At 45.7% G+C, this 22935-nt stretch overlaps 1 protein-coding gene across 2 annotated transcripts in view; it reads right to left on the bottom strand.

Moving 5' to 3' along the window:
- LOC102698246 (sarcoplasmic/endoplasmic reticulum calcium ATPase 2) overlaps nt 1-22935 on the bottom strand; it is a 49916-nt gene that overhangs the window by 12381 nt on the left and 14600 nt on the right. For both annotated transcript variants that reach the window (XR_001480683.2, XM_006640269.3), the window contains exons 5-9: nt 20550-20688; nt 5783-5863; nt 4353-4438; nt 3429-3893; nt 756-844 (exon numbers count right to left, since the gene is read on the bottom strand). Coding sequence is in view for 1 of the 2 variants with exons in the window: in XM_006640269.3 (XP_006640332.2) it covers nt 756-844; nt 3429-3893; nt 4353-4438; nt 5783-5863; nt 20550-20688 (860 nt within the window). In the remaining variant the exon portion in view is untranslated. The remainder of the gene's footprint in view (nt 1-755; nt 845-3428; nt 3894-4352; nt 4439-5782; nt 5864-20549; nt 20689-22935) is intronic.

Genomic DNA, 22935 nt, shown 5'->3' with positions numbered 1-22935 from the left:
ACAGAGGTGGCTTTGAAAAACAAACTGCTCAAAGCTCACATGCCAAGTCAATGCAGAATCTATCCATAACCCATGCCTAGTTTACAAGAAGATCCGTCATGAATCCTCAGAACCTCTAAACCCCAGGTACTATATAAAGTCCATATATATTGTACTACATAAAGTTTTAGACAAACGTCCAAAGGGAATACGTCTAAAGTAAGGTTAGCCAGTACCAACTAGTCAACACAGGACCAGCACACTCATTTCATTACACAACAGAAATAACCCAACTAAGTCCAGTAAACAGTGAACAAACATTTAAAATGAAACGTATTAAAAAATACCCCCCTGTCCAACATCGCAGCTATGGTTCCAACCCGATGAACTTTCAATTCACAGCAGCCTCAGCCATTTATTGCTTCAAGGGTCAGGTTTAGAATTCCAGTTAAGCCCTTTTAAACAACCCATTTGAGATGAACTGGGAATTCAAGTGAACAAGGAATGAAATGGTCTAGAAAATATTAGGCACGCCGAGTATATTCGCTTTGTGCCAAAGCTATAATCTTGGATACGTTTTCAAAGCAGCAAAGACACTCCCACACACTCGACCTGGATTTCAGATTACTAGCCCACGCGAGCCGATGGCGAAATGGCCATGTGGACGCCGCTCACAGACAACCCAGGCTTGCGATCAAAGCTCTGGACAGACCCCGCCGGAGCTGCCTCGCACCTCGGTGAAAGGGCACCGCAAGTAAAGAGGCTGGCACACTCACACTTCTCCCTCGGGGGCGTAGGTAGATCCGGTGATCGTGAACTCGTTAAGAGAGCAGCTGTCTCCCTCGGTTTTGTCAAGAATGAACATCTGAAAGAAAGATCGGAATAGTTGCAGCCAAACATGAAACATCCTCAGGTTTTTATTCTGATATTTGCTTTAAAGGGGATATCATTTACTTTATGAAATTCAAGGATATTTTCAGGATACGAATTTAACCAAAAAGCTCTAAAAAATGAATATATAAGTTGCACTATATTGTATTTAATTGCAAATTGCATATACATTTTGATCAAGATAAATAATTTAGGCCTATTTCTAATCTACAACACACGTGTGCTATTTTACTTCTAAAACGGAAATAAATTGCATTACATTGAACAAGTGGTTTCTTTTATTAACACTTTGGACTGTCTATGGCTACAGTTCTGTCACACCTAATTGAAATTAAAGACATTTTGCATTATCTGTTGTGTCACGTGTGCACATCAGTTTGCTTTTCTTGACAATGACCTAGAATTAACAAAAACAGTTTCTTTAGTTATTAAAGAGCATTCTGTTCTTATTCAAACAAACTGGAGACCCCGAGATTTTTTCTTTTAAATCATCCTTAACCTTAAAGTTGAAATCCCAGAAAAATGCAGTCACTTCCAAATGAACGGGACAATTTTTTTATACTGGTTTCTTTCACACATTTTCGGACAGGATGGCGTGCACAGAATATTCTGGAAGGTTGTACATGCACTCGGAATCGGCAGGGGAAAGGGAAAAACTATTCCGCACCAGCAAACGGGTCCCTCAATTGTGAAAAGGCGACGGAGGAGGGAGAGTCTTCAGGTACATTCGAGTTGAGGGGAGGAGGTAAGAAATGCAGTAACCGGCGGATCCCTGTGCTTTTCTAACTAGGCCAAGTCTTGATGTAACCTGTAGCAGCAGGATAATGATCCAGCATGAAGTCTCACGCCCACCGAGAACGGCACTTGTTTCAGTTCCTGGGGGAAGCCAGCAGCAGGGCTGTGTTTCTACTCCCGCAGGAAGGCAGACGGGCCTGGATCTTTCAGCCAGCAGTACGGGCTGACAGGGGACATTCATCTTCCCGACATCGGCGCTCGGCGGAGAAAGGCGAGATCCGTTAAGGACAAAGGAGCCGCGAGGCTCCTCTGCCGCCGCAGGGACCGCAGGGCGGAACTTCAAAGAGCCGAGACGTCATCTGCTAAAAATGTAAATTCGATTTTGCACAGGCTCGCTAAATTTAGAACCGTCTATTTTTTTTTAAGCATCACGACAGACTGGCAGCCATGTGAATCGGGATTTCACACGAAACCCAGTGCTCACAATGCTCATCCGTCCCGATTGCCCTGCCTTGGATCAAAGCATGCTGAACAAATCGGAACGATTTACAATATGTAATGAGAAATTACACATACTTTTAGCCACGGACAAAAAAAAAAAGTGGCTTAGACGTTTGAAATCTCCACACTATTTGAATCGGGATTCAGATATTACTACTTTTACCGTTCACATGCCTTACAATCTAACTGATTTCTGCAGGGTACAAAATGCAAGACTGTTCAGTGTTTTCTTCATATATTGAGCTTTATAACATGACCTGAATGTTTTTTTAGCCGTTCTATTTAAATTGACGCTCTTAGTTTAGCGGTACCTCTGCTTCCCATCAAACTGAAAAAAAAAAACACGACAAAAAAAAAAGGGGAAGGAAAAGAATAATCTTGCTCTTCTTGGAGAAGTCACTCCAAGTTCCAGATAGCTGCCAGCTCAGATTCCTCTGAAACGAGAGGTGGGGAGGCGCGGGGCTGAATGAACGCCTGTTTAGCACAAGGTCAGTTACGCAACACCACTGCAAGTAACCTGGCTGCTGAATACAGATTAGTCACAGCGCCGTGGAGCAGTGCGTTTCTCCTGCGCCAGCCCAGGGCAGGCCTCGTGCCTCAGCACAGTCCCCCCAGGACCGAGATGGCACGTCCTGCCCCGCCTGACCGGGCAGCAGGACTGCCAGCCTCTCGGACAGCTCGTCATCGGAACGGAGAGTTCCTTCTCAACTGACTTATCTGGCTAAATAAAGGATTATTTTTAAATACCGGATTACAGCGGGGCTAAACCAGCCAGGTGGCTCCAGACAGGGCTCTGTCACCCTCAGATGCAGGTGTTTTGTGGTCACAAACACATGGACATGCAGCACAGTCTGTGGGTCAACTGCCTTTTCTCAAATTTATCCCGAGTGCTAGCGCATTTTCAATCTGTAAAAAGGCACATGGATGTGCAATCCACTCTTCTTATACCTTTATAGCATGGTCAGATGAGAAATAACCATTCATGAATAAAATGCAGCTTTTGCTCACTTGTAATTATCTTATTAAATAACAAAGAGAAGGACAAGAAAAGAGTATCCATTCTTGACTACTGAATGGCGCTCTTTAAAATCAAGTTGTGTTATGCTGTACAGCATCACACAGCATTCTTTTTCCACCCATCTATTCTGGAATTATAAACTGGGACTTAACCCGGGCAGCTCTAAAGCAACTCGGCAACCTCACTGGAACCTGAGGCCAACGCCACATGGTCAGTACCGAACCCTACTCCCACCTGGCTTTGTCAAATGTGTACCGTCAAGTCACAGAAAGGTCACGGCAAGGGCCCCAACATCAAACCTCACCCTGCACACGGACATCTGGTTGGTGGTGAGGGTGCCAGTCTTGTCGGAGCAGATGACGGAGGTGCAGCCCAGGGTCTCGACGGAGGGCAGGCTGCGCACGATGGCGTTCTTCTTGGCCATGCGGCGGGTGCCCAGCGCCAGGCAGGTGGTGATGACGGCGGGCAGCCCCTCGGGGATGGCGGCCACGGCCAGGGCCACGGCAATCTTGAAGTAGTAGACGGCGCCACGGATCCAGGAGCCGCCGTGCACGGGGTCGTTGAAGTGGCCGATGTTGATGATCCACACGGCGATGCAGATCAGGGAGATGACCTTGGACAGCTGCTCGCCGAACTCGTCCAGCTTCTGCTGCAGCGGCGTCTTCTCCTGCTCCGTCGAGACCATCTCGTCGCGGATCTTGCCGATCTCCGTGTTCACTCCGGTGGCGACCACCACGCCCACCGCCTTGCCAGCCGCAATGTTGGTACCCTAGGAAGAAAACGACTGTCGTCACCACCACTCCCACGTGCCCAATTCTGCAGGCAGCAAAGCACTTTGGGGATAACGTCCTACTCTCCTGATTCCATGAAGGCAGAGAGTCCAGAATAGAACACAACGCATCACATGAAAACACTGCAAGGACAAACCAGGAAATAACTGATGTGCAGAACATTAAAAAAGATCCCATCCCTCTCTCGGGGATAGCACAATGCAACGGGGTCACAACGAGGCCAAAATGGATAAAATACCAGCACTGGACTGGTTATTTAGGGAACAAGGTCTTGAAAGTTTAAGCCCCTTGCAACTACAAGAACCCCACAGAGAACCCACAGAGCTACTCATCTGCTAACAGGTCTGTAAAGTTTTGGGTTTTTTACAGCTCTCTAAAACAAACCCCAAAAAGTTCAATTATTCAACTCTAAGGGGCATGCCCCAGGAGATACGTACGGAGAAGAGCATGTTCTTCTTGTCCTGGTTGACAGCGCGGGGATCAGGAACAGGGTCGGTGTGCTTGATGACCGAAATCGACTCTCCTAGAGCCAGGGAAGGAACAGAGGTGGATGTCAGTCGGAGCGCCGAGAACAGACAGCTTCACTCTGCACTCCCCTGCTCTTTCAAGTCAAGATGAGCAATTTACATCCGGGAATCCTCTCAGGAATATACATGGGCTAGTAGAAGTCACTGTGTAATCTTAAATACCACATCTCCCAACAGAAAGATACGCATGCATAAGAAATAAAGAACAAGAAAAAAACTTTTCGGACTGCTACCAATTATAGGCAACAGCACAGTAATCCGTTCAAAGTGCTTGTGTTGATACAGTGGGTGGACCAGAAGTCACTGACGTCTTCACGAGGAGAAATGAAGTGAATTCCTTACCATCACTATAAGCTGCATCAGCAGACCATGTTAAAAAAAAAACTCAATTTCTTCGACGTTTTATTGAAAGAGAGCGATTCCAGCATTTCACAAAAGAGTAGCCCAGGGATCACTAAAAACATCTGTGATATCATTCGGTTGAATTATAAATCTAATTTGGATCACTAAATCTGAAATATAATTCAGGAACTTGCAAATAAAATTAGTGTCATGTACCAATTCAAGTGAAGAATTCTTCAAAGGCAAACACCATCATTTGGACAAAGCATCAAATTACTGACTTAGTTCATTCTTTTGCGGTGGCCAATGTTTGAAGGAAGCTGCAGGAAATACTGTGGAGTATTTCGGTAAAAAATCAGCTACTGCAGTGAGATCTCCAACGGGTGAAACGCAGTACCTCAACAGGCCTCAAACAGCAAATCTTCAAAGTGCGCTTGCGTTAGGTCAAAATAGGACAGAGACTGGGGCCATTTTACAACCCAGCCATCCACACAAGATCTGGCCTTTCAAAAAAAAAAAAGGCCTGGAAGAGTAACAGCATTTAAACGAGTAGGAGGTACTAGGACACTTCATCCTGAGCATAGTGGTGATCTCATGATGCACCTCACTGATTTTCCATGGATAATGAGAGGTTTATATGTAAGCTTAAAATGGATGTTAATAGCTCATTTAAAAAAATGAAAAGCTTAATCCTGGAAAATGAAAATGTCAATTAATGAGGGTACAGTGGAAAAAAAAACCCTTAAGAACAGTGACTCATAAGTCACCAGTCCTTCAAAACTTAACAAATGTTATCAGGACAGCCATTTGTGGTGCCTGAGAATTTTAACAAGCTTCTATAGAGGCTCCATTCAAATCAATTAATGCAATGCAGCAGCTCCCTTCTTCAGCCTTCGATTTTGATGGGACCCAAAATCCAATTCCGGAATCTGCACTGGCCCTCGTCGAATACCATGCGTGGGTGAGAACAAAACATCGGGGAAAAAAAATCAAGTTACCTGTCAGAATAGACTGGTCTACTCTCAGGGTCGTGGACTTGATCGAAGACAATCTAATGTCAGCTGGAACCTTGTCTCCCACTGAGGGGGGAAAAAAAAACATGACAGAACAGTTAGGGGTTAAAATCAAATTTTAAAAGAAAAACACGCTCCTAGAAAAAAACAAAAAATCAACCCATGCAAAAGTAACAGCTGAGGTACAATGGAGAATTCATGGAGAGCCCCTACTCCAACCTGTCCTCCAGAGTGCACCAGGTCTGTGGCTGCCCACAGGCTGTACTGACAGTCACTGAAGGCAGTGCATCAGGCACCTGTTCAGCCCTGTCTGCTGCAGCAGTCTCTAGCTCTAGATCGGCAACAAATTAAGAGTGATCACTTCATGAGCTTTGACAATAACTACTTGACCTGCCACATTAACATGCTTCTGAGGAGCCACTCCGGACATTATGATGTCTCCCCCTCCTGTGCACGTTATATAAATAAATGGTGCCCTTTCACAAAGCCCCAGGGTCGTGTGGCTGTCTAAAAGACAGTCAGGAAACCAAAGGGATCATTTAAGTATTAACATTGCTGTACGGGAAGAACGGTTGGGAAAACAGGTTTCCCTGATGAAGCAATCAATCCGTGTCAGAACTGAACCAATTCTCCGGATTGAGTTGGAGCTGGCAGATGTGTTATTAAATGTACGTTGGACAGATTATTTTGTGCAAAGACTTAAAAGCTCAAATGGTTAAACATACACAAAACATGCAAACAGGATTCAAAGTAAGGAAGACCAAAGTGTTTTCTCAATTGAAATTCACATGCAAATTCCCAATCGGGAACATGCACAGCTGCTGTGGTGATCCGTCGATTTGCCTTCCTGCCGTTTCCGAACCTTAGCCCTCAGCTTCAGAAGACAAAAGGCAGCCTAAGAGATATCCTCCATTTCTAAACGTTTTCTGTGCATCTTAATTTCCCACACCCTTGCAGGATGCAGTAGGAAATACATGGGGAATATATCCTTCCTTTCTTTTATGTACAAAGAAGGGTGTCCTGTGTAAGACACAGCGCAGATCTACAGTATGTATACATCACTTCCTACACTGTACATAAGAGGTGAAACTTCAAAAGGAAGAAGTGACAAAGCATTAGGTATACAAGTATCAAAGACAAAAATGCTGACTATCACTCCTTTATAAAGCTCTCTTTAAGAGGCCGCCAATAAGATCAATAACACTGCAAAATAACCTTGAGCAGGTCACACTTATTCAGAATCTGATGGGTGCTTTCTGCTAGCAGCAGAACATCAATAAGAGGTCACAGGGCGGCACGCCCTTGACCAGACAGCTTTCTGAATTCTGCTCAAACTGCAGGGGAGGTCAGGAGGGGATTTCATGTATCTAAGCAATGTGAAAGGCGGGGGAGATTCACATTTATTGGAGATCCTTCACTACCCACAACAGGAACTGCATGGGTTATATGGATTCAAGTCCCCATTCTCCAGTCCTGAGTTCAGGATTAAACGTGAAAGAATAAAAGACATTCTTGGAATACTAATGCTTTATTAATCTTCCCCCCTCCAGCCTGGAGTGGCAGAAGCGAAGAGAAATAGCATTTTAAACAGATTATATTCTACCCAAAATATGTTACCGATGCCAAACAAAAATGTGTATTTACAGCATTAGTTTCTAAGCTACACTGTTTAACTATCATAAAATAGATAAACATTCAGGCGACACTCTTGATTTTCTAATCAAATCAAGACTCGTTGGACAGTGGTTTGATCCATTCCAGGTTTCTTAAGCCTCAGGTTCTTATGCAGACTGTAATGCCGCTCAATCGCTCCTGTATGCAAACTCAAAATCAAGCTAACAAACCTGAAATATCCAGTGCGCGGCACTGAGTCGCTGACTTAATCAAGGCTTAAAGGCAATATTGGTTCAGATTCATCGTGATTATGTCACAAACAACGATGGAACTTCCCCTGATGAGGAACGAACCCATGCTGCCACAGCCCTTCCCCAGCCAGGCCGTGTGCACATAGCCTGGCGAAACACAGCTCTCCTTGTCCCTGTCGGGATTCAACCGGCACAGCACCCGTCCTAGAGAGCAGATAACCAGTCCCGTGCCGCTGTGCCGCGGCAGTTTCACAGGAGGCCGACGTCACGGCTGGCTCAGTGCACCAGCATGACGTTCAGACCAGCGGGGTCAGCACCTTCCTGAACTGCCAGTTCATTCAGATTCTTGGAAGCGTCTCAGAAGTTCACCAAAGCTCTGTTGTTTCCCATCAATCAAAGATCTTGACTGTGAGCGGCGACTGAATTGAAGTCGGAGTGGTGCAAGTCTTACTAAATAATTGCCTGGTACATTCTAGTTTTGTAAAGGTAGCATCCAATGTCAAAGCCACTGTAAAAGATGTATCCAATACAAAGACTGAAAATTAAAAACATACGAAGTTCTCACAGAGAGGGTGCAATTGATACCAAATTCAGGAATTTCATGATTTCCTTGCAAAGTCTCGCAACAGCACAGCAGCACCTATAAAGTCAGGGATCCCATTTCAAACCAAAATCACTTCTGCTACCAAAAGGGGGAATAGCTAAATCTGAGCCTGTTCATGAGCATTGTTCAAACTCCGTGCTGTAACGACAGTGCAGAAAACGAGGCAGATGCAAGAGATTTCAGGGGGAAGCTTTTTTTTTTTTAATCAGTACGGCAGACTTAACACCTTCTGCCAGCCAAGCTTTAAAAGAGGCATTCAGCCGAGTTTTGACAAAAATACCTCCTCACTTTGAAAAACGTGGATCATTACACATCTATAGTTTAAACTCCGGGAAGAGCCTTTTTGCAGCAATATCCTTCAATTACTCCCATTGCTTCATGCCAAACCTACTGTGGGGTTTTTCAGGACATATTCTTGCTATGCTAATCACCCATGAAAGACTTTAAAAACTGAAAGCAGGGGATAACGCAAGGTGGTCTTTTCTGCACATGAGGCTATTCCTCTTTTGCTCATCCTACTCTCCCAACTGGTCATCGGCTTTCCAGAAACAATGTCTTGCCCTACTCGTAAAAATGGTCAGCAAGGTTATTCACCCACGGATAAAACGGGAGCCCGACCTCAGAGGAAACGCAGCCACAAGAAAAACAGAAGTCAAGAAATACCATTTCCTTCTCCCTCAAAAACGTTCAACATTAGATCTTCAGAACCAAATATATCCAATAAAAAAATTGTTTGAAAGTCAGTCTTTAAAATACAAAATACACTTGGTTTCAGTGCTGGCTCTGTAGGACAGCCATGCCTGTTGTGCCCCGTTTCTATTTTTTCTTAAAAATCCCAGTAGTGGCCACTGCTACCTGAAGCACGAGCCAGTGAAAACGCTGGGATCTGTCTGAAGAAAACTACAGCTACCCTGTCTTGCCTCTCCTGGACACACAATGAAATACGAGTTCCTGTCACGTGCTTTGTTGAAATACTAGACACCATTATACAATCGAGACATCTTGTTAAGGCAGGCATGTCAGAACCCAACTGCACAATTAAAGCTACGGACTGAGGGAAATGAAAAATGTTACTCTCCCAGGTGAAACTGCACAGTACTTGTTCCTACGTGGGTGAATTCAGGTGCAGGTTATTTCCATGAAAATGGAAAACACTTTCTAATGGAGGTTAGGAGGGCTAATGGGGAAGGAAACTGACTTGTAACCACAAGGTCTTCGGTTCAATCTCCTGCACAAACCCACTGTGTGCCGCTATGAGCAAATTGTTTTAAGATCATGTCCAAGACATTGAACAGGATATAAAAATAATCTCCAGTTAGAAGTAAATCTGAGACAGCAAGTGGCAAGACTTGACCTCTGGTCTTTCAGTCAGTAAATGCCATGGTATTGTTCTGTACTTAGTTATAAACATCTCCTTTTCACCCCAAATGGCAGGTTCTGTTGGAGAACCGAATAAAATCAATTTCTGTGTACTGACACCCGAGCCGGGAGGGGGTGTGACACATCACCACCTTAATAACAAAAAAAATTAGGAGCTTTCAAAAACAATTTTAAAAAGGTTTCAGCCTGGCAAAAACACCACCAAGATTTCTCATTTTCAGGATCTGGAAGTAATTTGTTATTTCAAATTCCACTGTCTGGTTCAATGCATGATCCCTGAACATATTCCTGAAAAACTTGTCAGAACGCAGCCTGAATTTTAAAATCTCCCCTCTCCAAATACTGATAGTGCCGAGTCTTTTCAACACCTACTAGGCACTGGGGGGAACATTTGCATATTCATCTTGGAGAGTGAACAGAAAATGGTCATAACAACGACGGTTTAGTCAGAGCCAACATCCAGATCATTCCCACAAAAAAGCCAAGCACTTGAACTACAGTTCTAATACCAACCAGAGAGGAAAAAGTCGGAAAAGCTACTGCCGGATTCCCTTTTCAGGACCGAGCAACATGAAAACTAATCTAAGCCCTCATGCCCTTGAGCAGTGAGAAAATAGCGTTAGACAAACAATGAGCAGGGCCAAAAATGGGAAAACTATTTCAATATGTTCCCCGATGCTGTGATCAGGTTTAAATGTGGACACACGATAGCAGCTGGCTTCCAGCTATCACAGTTCCACGGGAACAGCGAGCTAATACCACAGAGCAGCGATCGTCAGGGTGCACGTCAATCTCTGTGCACACATTGGAACCTTTTCCACTGGCTCGACAGCTGAGCATCCACAGCGCTGCGCTTTTGTCATTACACGACTACCAGGCACAAACGCGCGCACCGCAAAGGAGACTCTGCTGGGTCTTCCTCAACACCGAGCGGGCTTCCCCCCAGAAAGCAGACCCCACTGCTGTGGAGTCATACCCCCACAGATGGGAACTCTCTTCTTAGTGCTGCAGAAGTCCCCCCAAATTTGACCAATTTGAAAACACTTATCCATCTGCCCCACAACAACTGTAAGTAAAATCTACCGAAGTTCCACATATCCTTTACATTGGATGGAAATTCTCTCTCTTCCAAAGGCTCGTTTGGAATGGGGGTGGTGCAAAATAGAAAACAAGCTAAATTTAACCAAAGCTATACTACCGCGATATTTCAGGCTGGAAATAACAGGATAAGAAGATTAAGGGCTTTTAATACAAATGGAAAGATCTGTAGTTACAGAAGCTAATTGCCTAGCAGGAAAAGATAGACATCACTTTCACTCCCACCCATCACTTTCCCGCAGCTCCATGACATTTTGAACGGCATCATATACAGTCGATACAAAACTACTCTTGTGGAACAATCCGGGTTATGTGCTTTTAACCACATTTTCCTTACAACAACTGGATCGATTCCTGGTAGGTTTTGAGTGGCAATCCCGGAAGCCAGAAGACTAAAAGGCCAGACCTGCTTCAGAACCCGAGCTCATTGCATATTCTAAAATCAGAACGGGTTCACCACTTCAGTAACATGCTAAGGATGGATTGAGCTGAAAGCCATCACTTATGGGTTTCACAGAAACCTCTTACGAACATTCCCCCAATTATTGCAAGGAATGGAAAGGTATCCTTAAGAGAATGGAAAAGGCCTGCAGACCTCAGGGTAGCTTTAAAACGTGCTGCAGGGTTGACAAAAGAGATTGCTGTTCCAAAGCCTATTCCATTTCAGTTCTGCAAGATGCAGGCATTTGGATTTTACCCAGCAGCAGATGGCAGGTGCTGCCTGCTTATCTTATTGTAAGTAAACCTGCACAGGCATACAGGTCACAATATTCTTGGATTTCATCAGTATGTATAAGAGAAGACTGCGAATTAAAAAAAGACAGACTAAACTGCTGTGCCAAAGGAGTAGCAGCAGGTTTGCTGACCAGCCTCTCGGTATTGTTGTCAAGCAAAGTGGTAAATAGAAAAATGCTGGAATATAAACCCTAACTTTTTTAAAAAAGTTTAGCCTTACGCCTTATCTGGTCCTCCCTCTTAGTGATGTTGCACAACTGACGGAAGTTTGTTTAGCAACACTTCCTCCGATATGACATGCCTTTGATAAAAGGAACGGCTCGGAGAAGGAAATTCTGACTGCAGCCCGACTGAAATGTGTGGATCGAAAAGCCAGATCGGCCGATTCTGAGGTCAACAATTCAAAGACGCAGCTTGATGTGACCAGCAGATTTCAAAGAAAGATTCTTCGCTTTGATTTCCTGGATTCTGGTTTGATTCTGGTCTGTGTAACAGCGGTGTGCATTACACACAGTTTCCTACGTTGGGGTCTAACTGATATGCAAAAGTGCTTTATGCAAACAGCGGAAAAAGTGATACTAATGATGAGGACCACCTAAATCTCACAATTAGATTTAAACGCAATGGAGCTGCCAAGGCTTAACGCCAGTTCATGCCTCTTTTACCTCGAGTTAAGCTGAAAGATTCTCGTGCGTGCGGCTTCAACATTCGATGAGTTTGGTTTCTTCCTCACCTATACAGCCCAAGCTCTGGCCATTATTAAACACGGAGTCAACGCACTTACACACAGGCCCGATTCTGTTAAAGATGTCTAGACCTTTGTGTAACAGTGGGCACTAACAACTACTTTGCGCAGTTTTTACATGAAAACAGCTAGGGGAAAAAGCAAAGGAGGGCTTTGTCAGGAAATGATCACCCCACAACGGTTAATGACGAAAGGGAGGCTAAATATGGTTTTGAAGAGGATTCCTAGCATTGCTACATTTTTTACAAGGTTTTTCCCCCCCTACTGCAGTTATGACAATGGGCAACCACACAACACACACCGCTGTGAAAAGGGCTCACATTTCCAGTGGCTAACCTATTAACTCTTGATTTCTATTTCAATTTGTTTGTTCTGTTTAAAAGTGCATCTTTGCCAATGCCTTCTAAAGAACTACAAGCAAGAAATTCTCAACTCTCCTTCATTCCAGGACAAATTCCTGGATGAGAACAGACAGACTTAACTGGAACGCTATTGGAGTGAGGTCTACATACTAACATGCTCAATATATTTGTTACAAAAAACACAAAACCACCAATCATTTTGATTTTGAAATTAAAGGCATGATTTTCCTGCTTGTGAATAGCCAAGCCTAATACTTTCATGCCAGTCCTATGCAGAGCAATGGTGTCTGGACTAACACCCGAGGTAGGCAAACGTGCAGTGCGTGTTCTCTTCCCTCACCCAACTCCGCCAGCTTCAAAAGACAGGATGACCTAGAAAGAATGGGGGCTATAAGAAACAAGACCCACTGTAACCCACAGGCCTCAAGGTGGGATACATCAGGAAATGCTGATTTTACACGCCTAGGTTACAGCATGGTGATCATGAAGAAAAAATAGAAAAAAAATGGTTGACTATAAAACGGTGGTGGCCTACAATTTAAAAACCAAACGCTTATAAACTATAAGCTATTTTCAATTTCACACAAGGAACTGGGCCTTTTCTTTTACTGCATGACGTCCGATGAACCGCAACATGAAGGCAGACGCAAACAAGGTGGCATGGCTCCACAGCCCCTCTCATCTGGCGACAGGCGTGACAAGGCAAGCTCTACAAACATGCCGTCACAGGTCCGCGGGGCCTCTCCCATCATCGGGGAGGCTCCTGTTGCTCCTGTTCCTGCCGGCACCGTGCTCCGCAGCAGATGTGCGGGCAGGAGAGGTAATCCGTGCTGAAGCAGGGATTCTATTTCAGGAGCACTACACGGGGACGTGCCAAACCCAAGCTCACCGGGCTCCGCCACCGCACACTAAAAACGTTTTCAAAGATTTTCTACTCCCGCGCAAGACCTGCTTTCCCCGAAATGGAAAGGCATGGAAGGATTGACCGATATCGAAGTATAAGCCACAAAATAAGGAAAGCCTCCACCCTGGGCTGAAACGGCTTTGGAACACGTACTGGACATGGGAAACGGAGCAAGTGGGGCTATGAAGCAGAACCGCTCCTCTCGGAGTGGGCAAGCGCACCTCACATCTACTGCACCGAGCCAAGATCCCGGCAACGACTGGACTGCAAGTCAAAAAGCCACCCAGCTGCACCTTGACCCGCTGCAGAAGAGCGTGGTTTTCAGACAAATCCATCGCCGTGGACTCGGCTGCCACCACCTGCGGTCCAACCCGTTGTCTCCCATTAACAGGGGGCAAACGGACACAAAATGTCTCCGTCTCGGATGATGGGAGTGGTCCGGCTAGCTGCACAAGGGCAGTGGCAAGACGGAGGGTTTCTAAAGCTCTCAGCTTGCAGCCCTTCCCACCAGGGAGCTCGGGGTACAAAAAAATCATCCATAGCAATCCCCACATAACAATCGAACGCAAACGATGCGATTTGCTTAAAATACCAGAAGTCCTTGGGTTGCAGAGCTCTGATCCAGTCCCTCTCTACAAACACAACAGCGCACCCAGCTTGTGCTGCAGACCCGGAGATGACATCTGAACCTCCCCATCTGCTCCACAGCAGGCTCTTGATGATCGCGTGCAGCCCATCACAAAGCCCCTAAGTTTGAAAGGACTGATTTATCTCCGGAGACAGTCAGGCACATTTTCTAAGGCAGACTGAAAAGTTTCTTCACCTGGGTCGAATTGGAACTGATCAGTTTCAGCAACATTTCAAGCGTGTAGCGATGTCCAAAAGCAGAACCTGTTATGAACTTGTAATAAGCAAATAGGCTGGATCGGAGTCTACAGCTGACTCAACTAGGGCCTACTCACTTCACAAAATAAAACATGCTCAACAAGTTTCCATTTCACTCAGGAGTCGGATACGTCTGCTTTTTTTTCCTTACGACACCAGACAATTTTGGAAAACAGACACCACCACTCAAGAAACACCAGATCTGGTGTGTTTACTACAGTTCATGTGAAAAAGCACAAAATGCAGACCTCTTTACTTTCATGAAAGAGAGGCACAGCCATCTGCTGTGCAAATTATTTATCTGACTAATCTGCCAGCCTTTAACTCTTACATCCTGTTTCCACTAGCTCCGGCTTTCAGAGTTTTTTTTTTCCCACAGCTCTGGTACCTTCATAGTTTAGATTATGAAGTACTACAGAAATGTTGAACCAAACTTAGATTAGTTGGGCTTGTGACATGCTAGATTCATGGCCAGATCTGGATTGGTCTAAAACAGAGAAGAGGGAGAAGGAAGAAACCGCCGGGGTCAGGGGTGAAGGGTCAGGGGCCAGCAGAATCCTCAGGGCAGGTTCGGCTCGAGACCGACGACGGCGCTTCAGGGAGGAAGACAAAATCATTCCACGCAAGTCGGGTTGCAGGACAATCCGAAAGATGAGCTGAGAAATGATCAGAACAGATCAAGGGCCCAGGATCTCAAAGGATTTGAGGGTTTAGCGCTGGTTAGAGACACGATTCCGATGACAATACCAAAGCACAGATGGCTATAAAAGTACTCAAGAAAGGCCATATCTTCAGCATTCCTCAAAGGCCTTCTCAAGAACTGGTGAATGGTTATTGCCTAATGACATTTTCCCCACTCACTCAAAAGTAAACTAATTTTCCAGATCGAAGTTGATGCTCATAAACCGTTTTCTTGAGGTCGACGTTTTCTGCCTTATTTTTGCTCCCTCCTAGAGGCACAAGAGCAGTTTAAGGTTTCCGGCACGTTCTCTATGCAGCCATGGGTCACAGCTTCCCTCGTTAGCAGTTCCTAGTCATTAGCCTCCTAGGGGTCAAAACTACTTTTCTGCGCCTTCTGCTGCCTGCCACCAATTACTGGGAGTGAAGCTCCCCACGTTTCACTGCCTCGCTAGAGATGCTTAAGGTTAAAACTCTTGTCAGCTTCTCCGAACTGAACTGCAGGGGAAAACATATAAATGGTGGTGGGGAGGTGGCTGGAGGCAAAAAACTTGCCAACAAAGTTTTCCAGCCCAGAACTGCTGATGGTTTTAATTTTCTTCATTGACCCGACATCAGTATTCAGGCGAAGGGAAAACTCCAGGCTCCCTACATTCTGGAGTCCAACAGATTCTGAAAGGGCACTTCAGGAGCAAACGCCAGGCAATGCAAGAGGGATCTCTGCTGGTTCAGCTTTTTTCTTTTTTTTAAACAGACTTCAACTGCAAAACCCCCGTACTCCTTTATTTATAAGGCCCTTCTCCTGGATACCAGACACCTGGCCCGTTCTAACACTTGCAGTGGGCCTAGGTGGTGACAAGAGATGCTTGCCAGGCTGCACAAAATGCCACATGCCATCCTGGGCGTCTGGAATCCCAAGCCAGCAGTGGTAGTAATGGGAGGAGGGTGCTGTACCCCTGAGCATGCTCTGCTGTTGCTACCCTACAAGGTCATCTTGCTCTCTGCTGACAATGGGAACAGCTGGTTCCCCCACACATCTCCCTGTAGCATGTGCTCAGGGCAGAGCTGCTCGTTCCACATGTTCACACCAGCATCCCCGTGCCTTCCACTGAGCCAGCGCGCAGAGGAGACGATACAAGGCTGCCTGAAGCGAACACCCGCTTCTACAGAATGAGCCATGAGCAGAAAACAGCTGTTTCTCACTTCTGAAGGAAAGCAGCTAATGGTTCAAAGGGTCATTTTCCTTTTTCCTTACAGTTTTCACAATGCACAACGCAGCGAGGTCAACCCCAGGCACGGCGGGGACAAGGCCTCATTTGCAGGTCTGCCGGCCGCGTCCAGTGTGCGTGTTTCTGGGAGGACACTGGGAGCCAGAGGACTGTAGCAAGGACACTTCAGCAGACAGGACAAGGCACATCGTTCATCCAACAGCCCCCCCCCCAAAAAGGGGAAAGCACCTCGCAATTGGATAGCTTCTAAAAATAACATTTGAAAAGATTTTTTTGGAAACTTGCTATTCCTTATCTGTGACGCATTTCAAGCCGCCTGCACTCGGTAAACCTGAAATGGAACAGACTGTTAAACAGGAGCCTTGTTTGCCTGGAGTCTGCAGGCTAAAGCTGATGCAATTGTTACCAGCTAGATTCTCAGATTAGATTAAAGGAGAACAAATGGGTTCTGTCTGACCGCAAATGAATGGATGGGAGGCTGCTTGAGATGAACCAGGCAGAGTGTGTGTGTGTGTGTTGCTGGTATGAAAGAGAGCTCCTCTGACTGGGTTTATACAAGAGAGTCACATTCTGCATGGTGTTTAAAATTCTGTTCATGAAGCGTCTCCCATCATCCGAGAGAGCTTGTCCCTGTGTCCTCTGCCGTGCTTGCTCTGCTGCTGCTGCCTGCGTCAGAGCCGGATGAGGAGAGCAGGGGGGGAGAGGGAGGGAGGGCAGCCGAGTCCCCACGCGCGCTCACTTTCCGACGCAAAAGGGGAGAAAATAGCTCAAGCTCAATTCCTTTGCCTTTTTTTTTTATTTACATGGGGGGGAAAAAAAAAATCCATGAAACTTTCCTTCCGTTTCTTGCCTCCGGAGCTCTCTCAGTGACATGCTACAGAGGGCGTGTGCAGGCTGGCAGGTATGGACTTATCCTGCATACGCAAAACATTTGTTCTGGGTTCTCATGGGGAAAAAAAAACAAGAACGTATTTCTAAGAGGACACTATTGTAATTACACATACCTGGATGATGCGTAATAAAGAATGCCCTTTCAAATTTAAAACCTTGTCTTAAGGTATTGGAAGTGTATCTATAGCTAATAATCTAAGCCCCTTTAGCTAGTTATATAACCATACTAGCACAGTAAATGCAAATACTGTACATCAGTCACTGCAATGAGGTCATATGGAGGGCCAATTTTTGGTTCATACACTTACAGTAACTACATTACTGAAGCAAAGAGCCAAGAGGTTTCTAGGTTAGGATTCTGATCTAAGTGCACTTAAATTAGGAACACAACCTCACACGAACTGAATCCATATGCTGCCCATTTCCCGTGAAATTAAATGCTTATTGGGACATTACAGCTATCAGCCACCATAGCTTGTCAAGCTAACGACTGACTTCAGCACCTTGCAAACTGGCTTTTCAGTTCACTGCCTGCTCACATTGGAAGCAATCAAAGAGAACAATCATGCTTCCTAACTTTACCACTATGAATTGCCCACAAACAAACTGGACTCCAGTGTGACAGGACCTTATTTAAAACATACATAAAAAAACAGGCTCCACAAGCATTCTAAAATGTGCAAGCTATATCTTCAGAAATGTCTCCAAAAACTGTTTAAGGAGAACAGTAGCTGATACTCAGTATAACCTATATAAATCCTCCAGGTTATTATTCATTATAAAATAACCTCCAGGTTTATTTTTATAATAACTGTGCTATTTAAGCAATAAATTAAAAACAAATGCTGAAGTGAAACGAGTCCTCTAAACCGGTTTGCCACTCTTTAAGCCCCTCAGAATTTTGTTACTCCTACATTCATGTTTTAGTTCTGGGTGCAAAAGAACCTTACTCTGTGACTGCTTAGAACTGCCACCTGCCTCCCACAATATCATGAGGAAAGGGGTGTACTTGGAAGACTAACACTGCACCACCGTACAACGGGATGAGGAATTCTCACTCTTGGCCGTTTCTAAGCATCTGAGTATCTCCGTTCCCACACGAGCTACGACTGCCATCTCACTACGGACCCTGCACAGGACTTTGGGGGGGGAATCACAACTCCACATAGCCACTGTGCCTGCTGTACTCGTCAGGTTACACATCCCCAAACATTTTTTTCATTTTTTTTTTTTAATCCTCAGGCCGCCTGACTGACTCACAATTCGGCTAGCATTCAGTGAGCCCACACCGCCTTGAAGTCGATCTCGTCTGCCAGAGAAACTCCAACTGAAGGCAGCTAGCGGGGAGTTCCTCTGGCAGCGGAGTGATGAAACACAGACAGCAGTGGGGAGCCCACGCCTCTGCAGAAACACAAGACCCACTGACATCCTGGGAGCCAGAGCAGTGGAACTGAGTCTAAAAACCTGTCAGGAGGAGAGAGGAAAAAAAACACCCGACGGACACGATGCTTTGACATTTTAGCAGCACGTGACACGACCCATAACTTTCTCTTCCCCCTCCTCCGACAAACCCTGTTTCTTACCGACACTCCAAACGCCAGAAGGATCCCACAAATTAGTATCCATCCTGCGTGTCTGCTGCAATTCGACTGGGCAACATTGTTGAGAACCTGTCACTGTTGCTAAGACTGCTCTAACAAAAAGCTTCTTAAAACGGCAGATTTAAACACCCAGTAATAATAGCAGAATCAAGATGAAATAACTAGTAGCATTCTCCATTTTCCGACTTTATTCTTGATGTTCCTTAAGCCTTACCACCGGGCAATTGTAAAAGCACAAAAAAAAAATCTACCGATTTAAAAGTTTCCCTTCACAGGCATGGAGCTCTCAGGCTCATCAAGCCCAGAGCAGTTTACAGGCGACACCGATCACTGGCCCTGCAGCCAGTTCAACACACACTTTCCTCCAGCTGCTGAACAAAATGTCAACAGTATTCTTACATGGTTAAAATTAAAACTGTTTCACGGCATTCTACAGCCATCATACATCAATACAACTGGATTCCAGGCAACCAGTTCTTCCAAATATCTGCATTCTAGAAATAAATGGAAATGCCCATAGGAACACACCTTGTCAATTAAGTAATGGCACTTAGTGACCTGTGCTTTTCATTGTTTTCTTACAGAAGCCCATCATAAGGCATGCACACTTATCAGTCATAATTAATTAAGAGAGTCAGTGTACCATGCTCTGAAAAGCCAATACAACTCCAAGGTCAGAAGCAGGTCAATTCAAAATTCCGCCAAAAACCTCAAAAATCTGAATTCTAAGGTCTTTGAAAATAAATGTGTAAATTGCAATAAGTGTATCTGAATGTTCTCTCTCTCTGTAAATATTTACTGTGCAATATTTTATTTCAATGTATTTTTCCTCAAATTCAGTGATCAAAGCTTATTTTACGAATCCTAACATACTGGTAAACTAAAGCGAACTTCCCCTTGCCTAGGTACCACACAAAACCAGCCTGGAATGAGCTCGTGAGAAGGGAAAATGATTTATCCGAGAGGCCAAGGAGGAGCAGCACTACTTCCCTGCACCTCCGACAGATGGGGAAAAAACCCCTTCAGAACACTCTCACCTTCTCACAAGCCGGCACTAGAAAAACCCCTAGAGAGAAGGGGAGCAGTGTCAATTGACACAGATTAAGGCAAACCCAGCACAGTACAAAACTTCATACAAGTGGGGGCTGTCTCGAGCCCCACAGCCCTCACGGCCCCTCGTCTCCAAGGTGACTCTCGCAGAGCAGCATGCTTCCAGCTCCTCTCATCAAGCCGCCTGCCCAGATCACCAGTCTACTACAGGTGGGCAGGGGCGCTCAGACCTCCGGAAGGATTTTTGGAGCTTCAGTCAAGTACCTGTACAGCAATGACGAAGCCTCCACTCAAAAGCTCCGAACGACGACCCCACTCAAAACCTGCAGGGGATGGGGGCAACAGTTGGATCTCCAAGGGGAAAGGAAACCAATGAGCCAAAACAGTCCACTTTCCTGAGCGAGGACCTCTTCCATCGGGACAGAAAGTGCTCCTGGACTCCAGACTGGACGGCCCACTCAACAGCTGCCCAGCTGACTGCGGACCCCCACATTCTCACGACTACTCCTTTACACTACGCAGGCTGCTTTCTGCCATCACCGATGGACGCCTTGGTTAACGTGTTTCAGGCCTCTTAACTTTTACAATCGGCTGGAATTAAGGCACATTCAAGGCCTGGAGGAGCAAAACGCTCCAGTGGAGAGGAAGGCGAGCCCTGAGAAGGAGCACAAAAGGGACAACAAAACTGGTACGTTCGAGATTGGCGAAGACGACGACGCCCCAACCTGCTACTTCCACGATATCGCCAGGGACGATATCCCTGGCTTTGATCCGCTGGACGCTCTTCCGGTCCTGCCGGTACACTTTGCCCATCTCCGGCTCGTACTCTTTGAGGGCTTCGATGGCATTTTCAGCATTCCGTTCCTGTGGAGCAAGAGAGAAAACCAGCTCTGAACCCCAGAGTGCACGGTCACGGACTGCCACTGGCAGCTAAAGGCGAACTGGGTTAATAACCAAGACCGTCACTGCATCAGCGCGTGGAGAGCCATCTACTTGATGTCTCACAGGCTGCAGACTCATCTTTAGGACAAAACCCTGGGGCTGCACACATCAAGCTTGCTTCCCTGAATACAACGGAAGTATGGAAAGTTGAAATCGGGCAGATTGTTGCTGGTGAAGCAGAAAGCAATAATATACGCAAGCACGCCAAGCTCTAAAAAAAAAAAGAAGTCAGCCTCCTGCTGCACTAAGCTTCTCTGCATGTTGTCGGTCCTGCCATTTTAAGAAAAAATAAAAAGGAAAATGGAAAAGGTTTGCAAAAGACGTTTCAAGTGAATTTCAATTCAATATCACTACCTTCGCAGAAAATCACAGACTTTGCATGGATATGTCTATAAATACATCTGTACACAGTACAGACACACAGGGGTTTCAACTTTCATTCTGAAAATATTTAAATGCATTTTAACTCATTGTTAGCATTCTTAATTCTTGCTTTTAGAACCGTATACAGATCATTAAAAAGAAAACAGCTGACAGGGAGAGAAGTCAATTTCTGCCACCTCCAGGTCAAACAACGACCACTGTTGGGACATAATGAGCCATCAAGTCCACCATCTGCTGGGTAAAATCTGAGGGCATCACATGCCGGACCAGTGGGAAGAACATGAGGCACGCTCGGCCACACTGCTACAGCCTGGCTGCCTCATGGCTTTCTAAACAGATCAGGTCACTGAGATGCCTGCGACCTCCTGGAAGCTTCCTTTCTCAGCCAGAGGAGCGTCAGGGGATTGTGGGAAAGCTGCACAAAGGTGCCAGACGGGGCCGAGAGTCTTCGCTGAAGTCCAGAAAAGGCAGTCACAGTGAAAGACCTTCTAAAAGCTAGTGTTGGCGTGCCATGATTAAAACAAAGCCTATTACAGCACAGTTATTAAAAATCGCACACACCGACGAGACCATAAGTCAAGGCAGAAGCCAATGGAAAACCCAAGCAGCGCAGACGAGGACCAGGCCAAAATTGTCGGTCTTGGTAACCGACAGAAAGACAAGGACCTCAACTGGCAAGATGGCATCTACCCAACATCCCCAATGTTAAGAGATAGCATCAAATGTTCATGATAGTTTTCATAGGTAAAAGTTACCTTCTGCATTGTAAACTAAGTGAGAGATTCCCTATGGCGAGGGGATGACCAAAAATCCACCCATGGGTAAAAGCATGGAAAAACCTAGGACTGAAATAACTTCCCATAGCACCCTAAGGGTCACCTCACTATCCCTGCCTTAATGTTCTGTCCCACAATGCTCCGCTCACAAGTCCCATTTACCATGCCAAACACGGTGTGTTGAAGGTGCACCATCGAAAAACCCTGCTCTTACCTTCTTACAGACAATGACTGACTCATGTACTGTAATTCTTGTGGTTTGGGGATACAAACGAGAAGCTTGAATCGGCTAGTCTGAGCAAAACGGGCTTATCAAGGATGTCCACAAAGAACCGAAGGAAGAGACATCACATACGGCAGGACACTAAGTCTGGATGTGGACGAAGCCTTTTCAAAATCACCTCACCACAGAGCACACCCACCCTCCCGCCGCTGAACTCTGGCAGCTCTCACAGTGGAGGCGATGGACAGGAGCCAAAGAGGATTTAGAGATGGAGGACTATCACGGCGACATTCAGTACTTTCTAGTTTCAAAAATAACCCTGGCAAATGAAAGGAAAAATGTGAAAACTATTTTGAAATAACGCTTTCAAGCCTTAAAGGGAGAAACCCAGGCAGCACATGATGTGAAGAAAAGAGGGCAAAACTACCTTGCTATTCTTTTCAACATAAATGCAGATTCCGATCATTACTTCTGGCCTCTTGCTGTAAGACGCGGACAACAGGGAGAACCTGCCCCTTGACGTTCCTCAGAACAGTACAAACAGCAGTGCCCCAGCTCCATGCTCTCTTTAACGTGCTCTCAACTGCTGCGTGCGTTTGGAAATTAAGACGCTGCAGAAGTCAGGCAAGAGCAACGCCTTTGCAACAGCTTCCTTTACAGTGTTCTCAGCCCGCTGACTTTGAAGCTGCCCCTCCCTCCTGACCGCCGAGCACTAAGGGATAAAGTCCACTGGTGCGTCAGCTTGTGCTGTGGACGCCCAGCTGCCTAGGAGGACAGACACCAGCA

Source organism: Lepisosteus oculatus, chromosome 22 (assembly GCF_040954835.1).
Source record: "Lepisosteus oculatus isolate fLepOcu1 chromosome 22, fLepOcu1.hap2, whole genome shotgun sequence".
Classification (NCBI taxonomy): Eukaryota; Metazoa; Chordata; class Actinopteri; order Semionotiformes; family Lepisosteidae; genus Lepisosteus; species Lepisosteus oculatus.
Note: the sequence above shows the minus strand (reverse complement) of the source record. Positions and strands in the feature narration are given on the sequence as shown.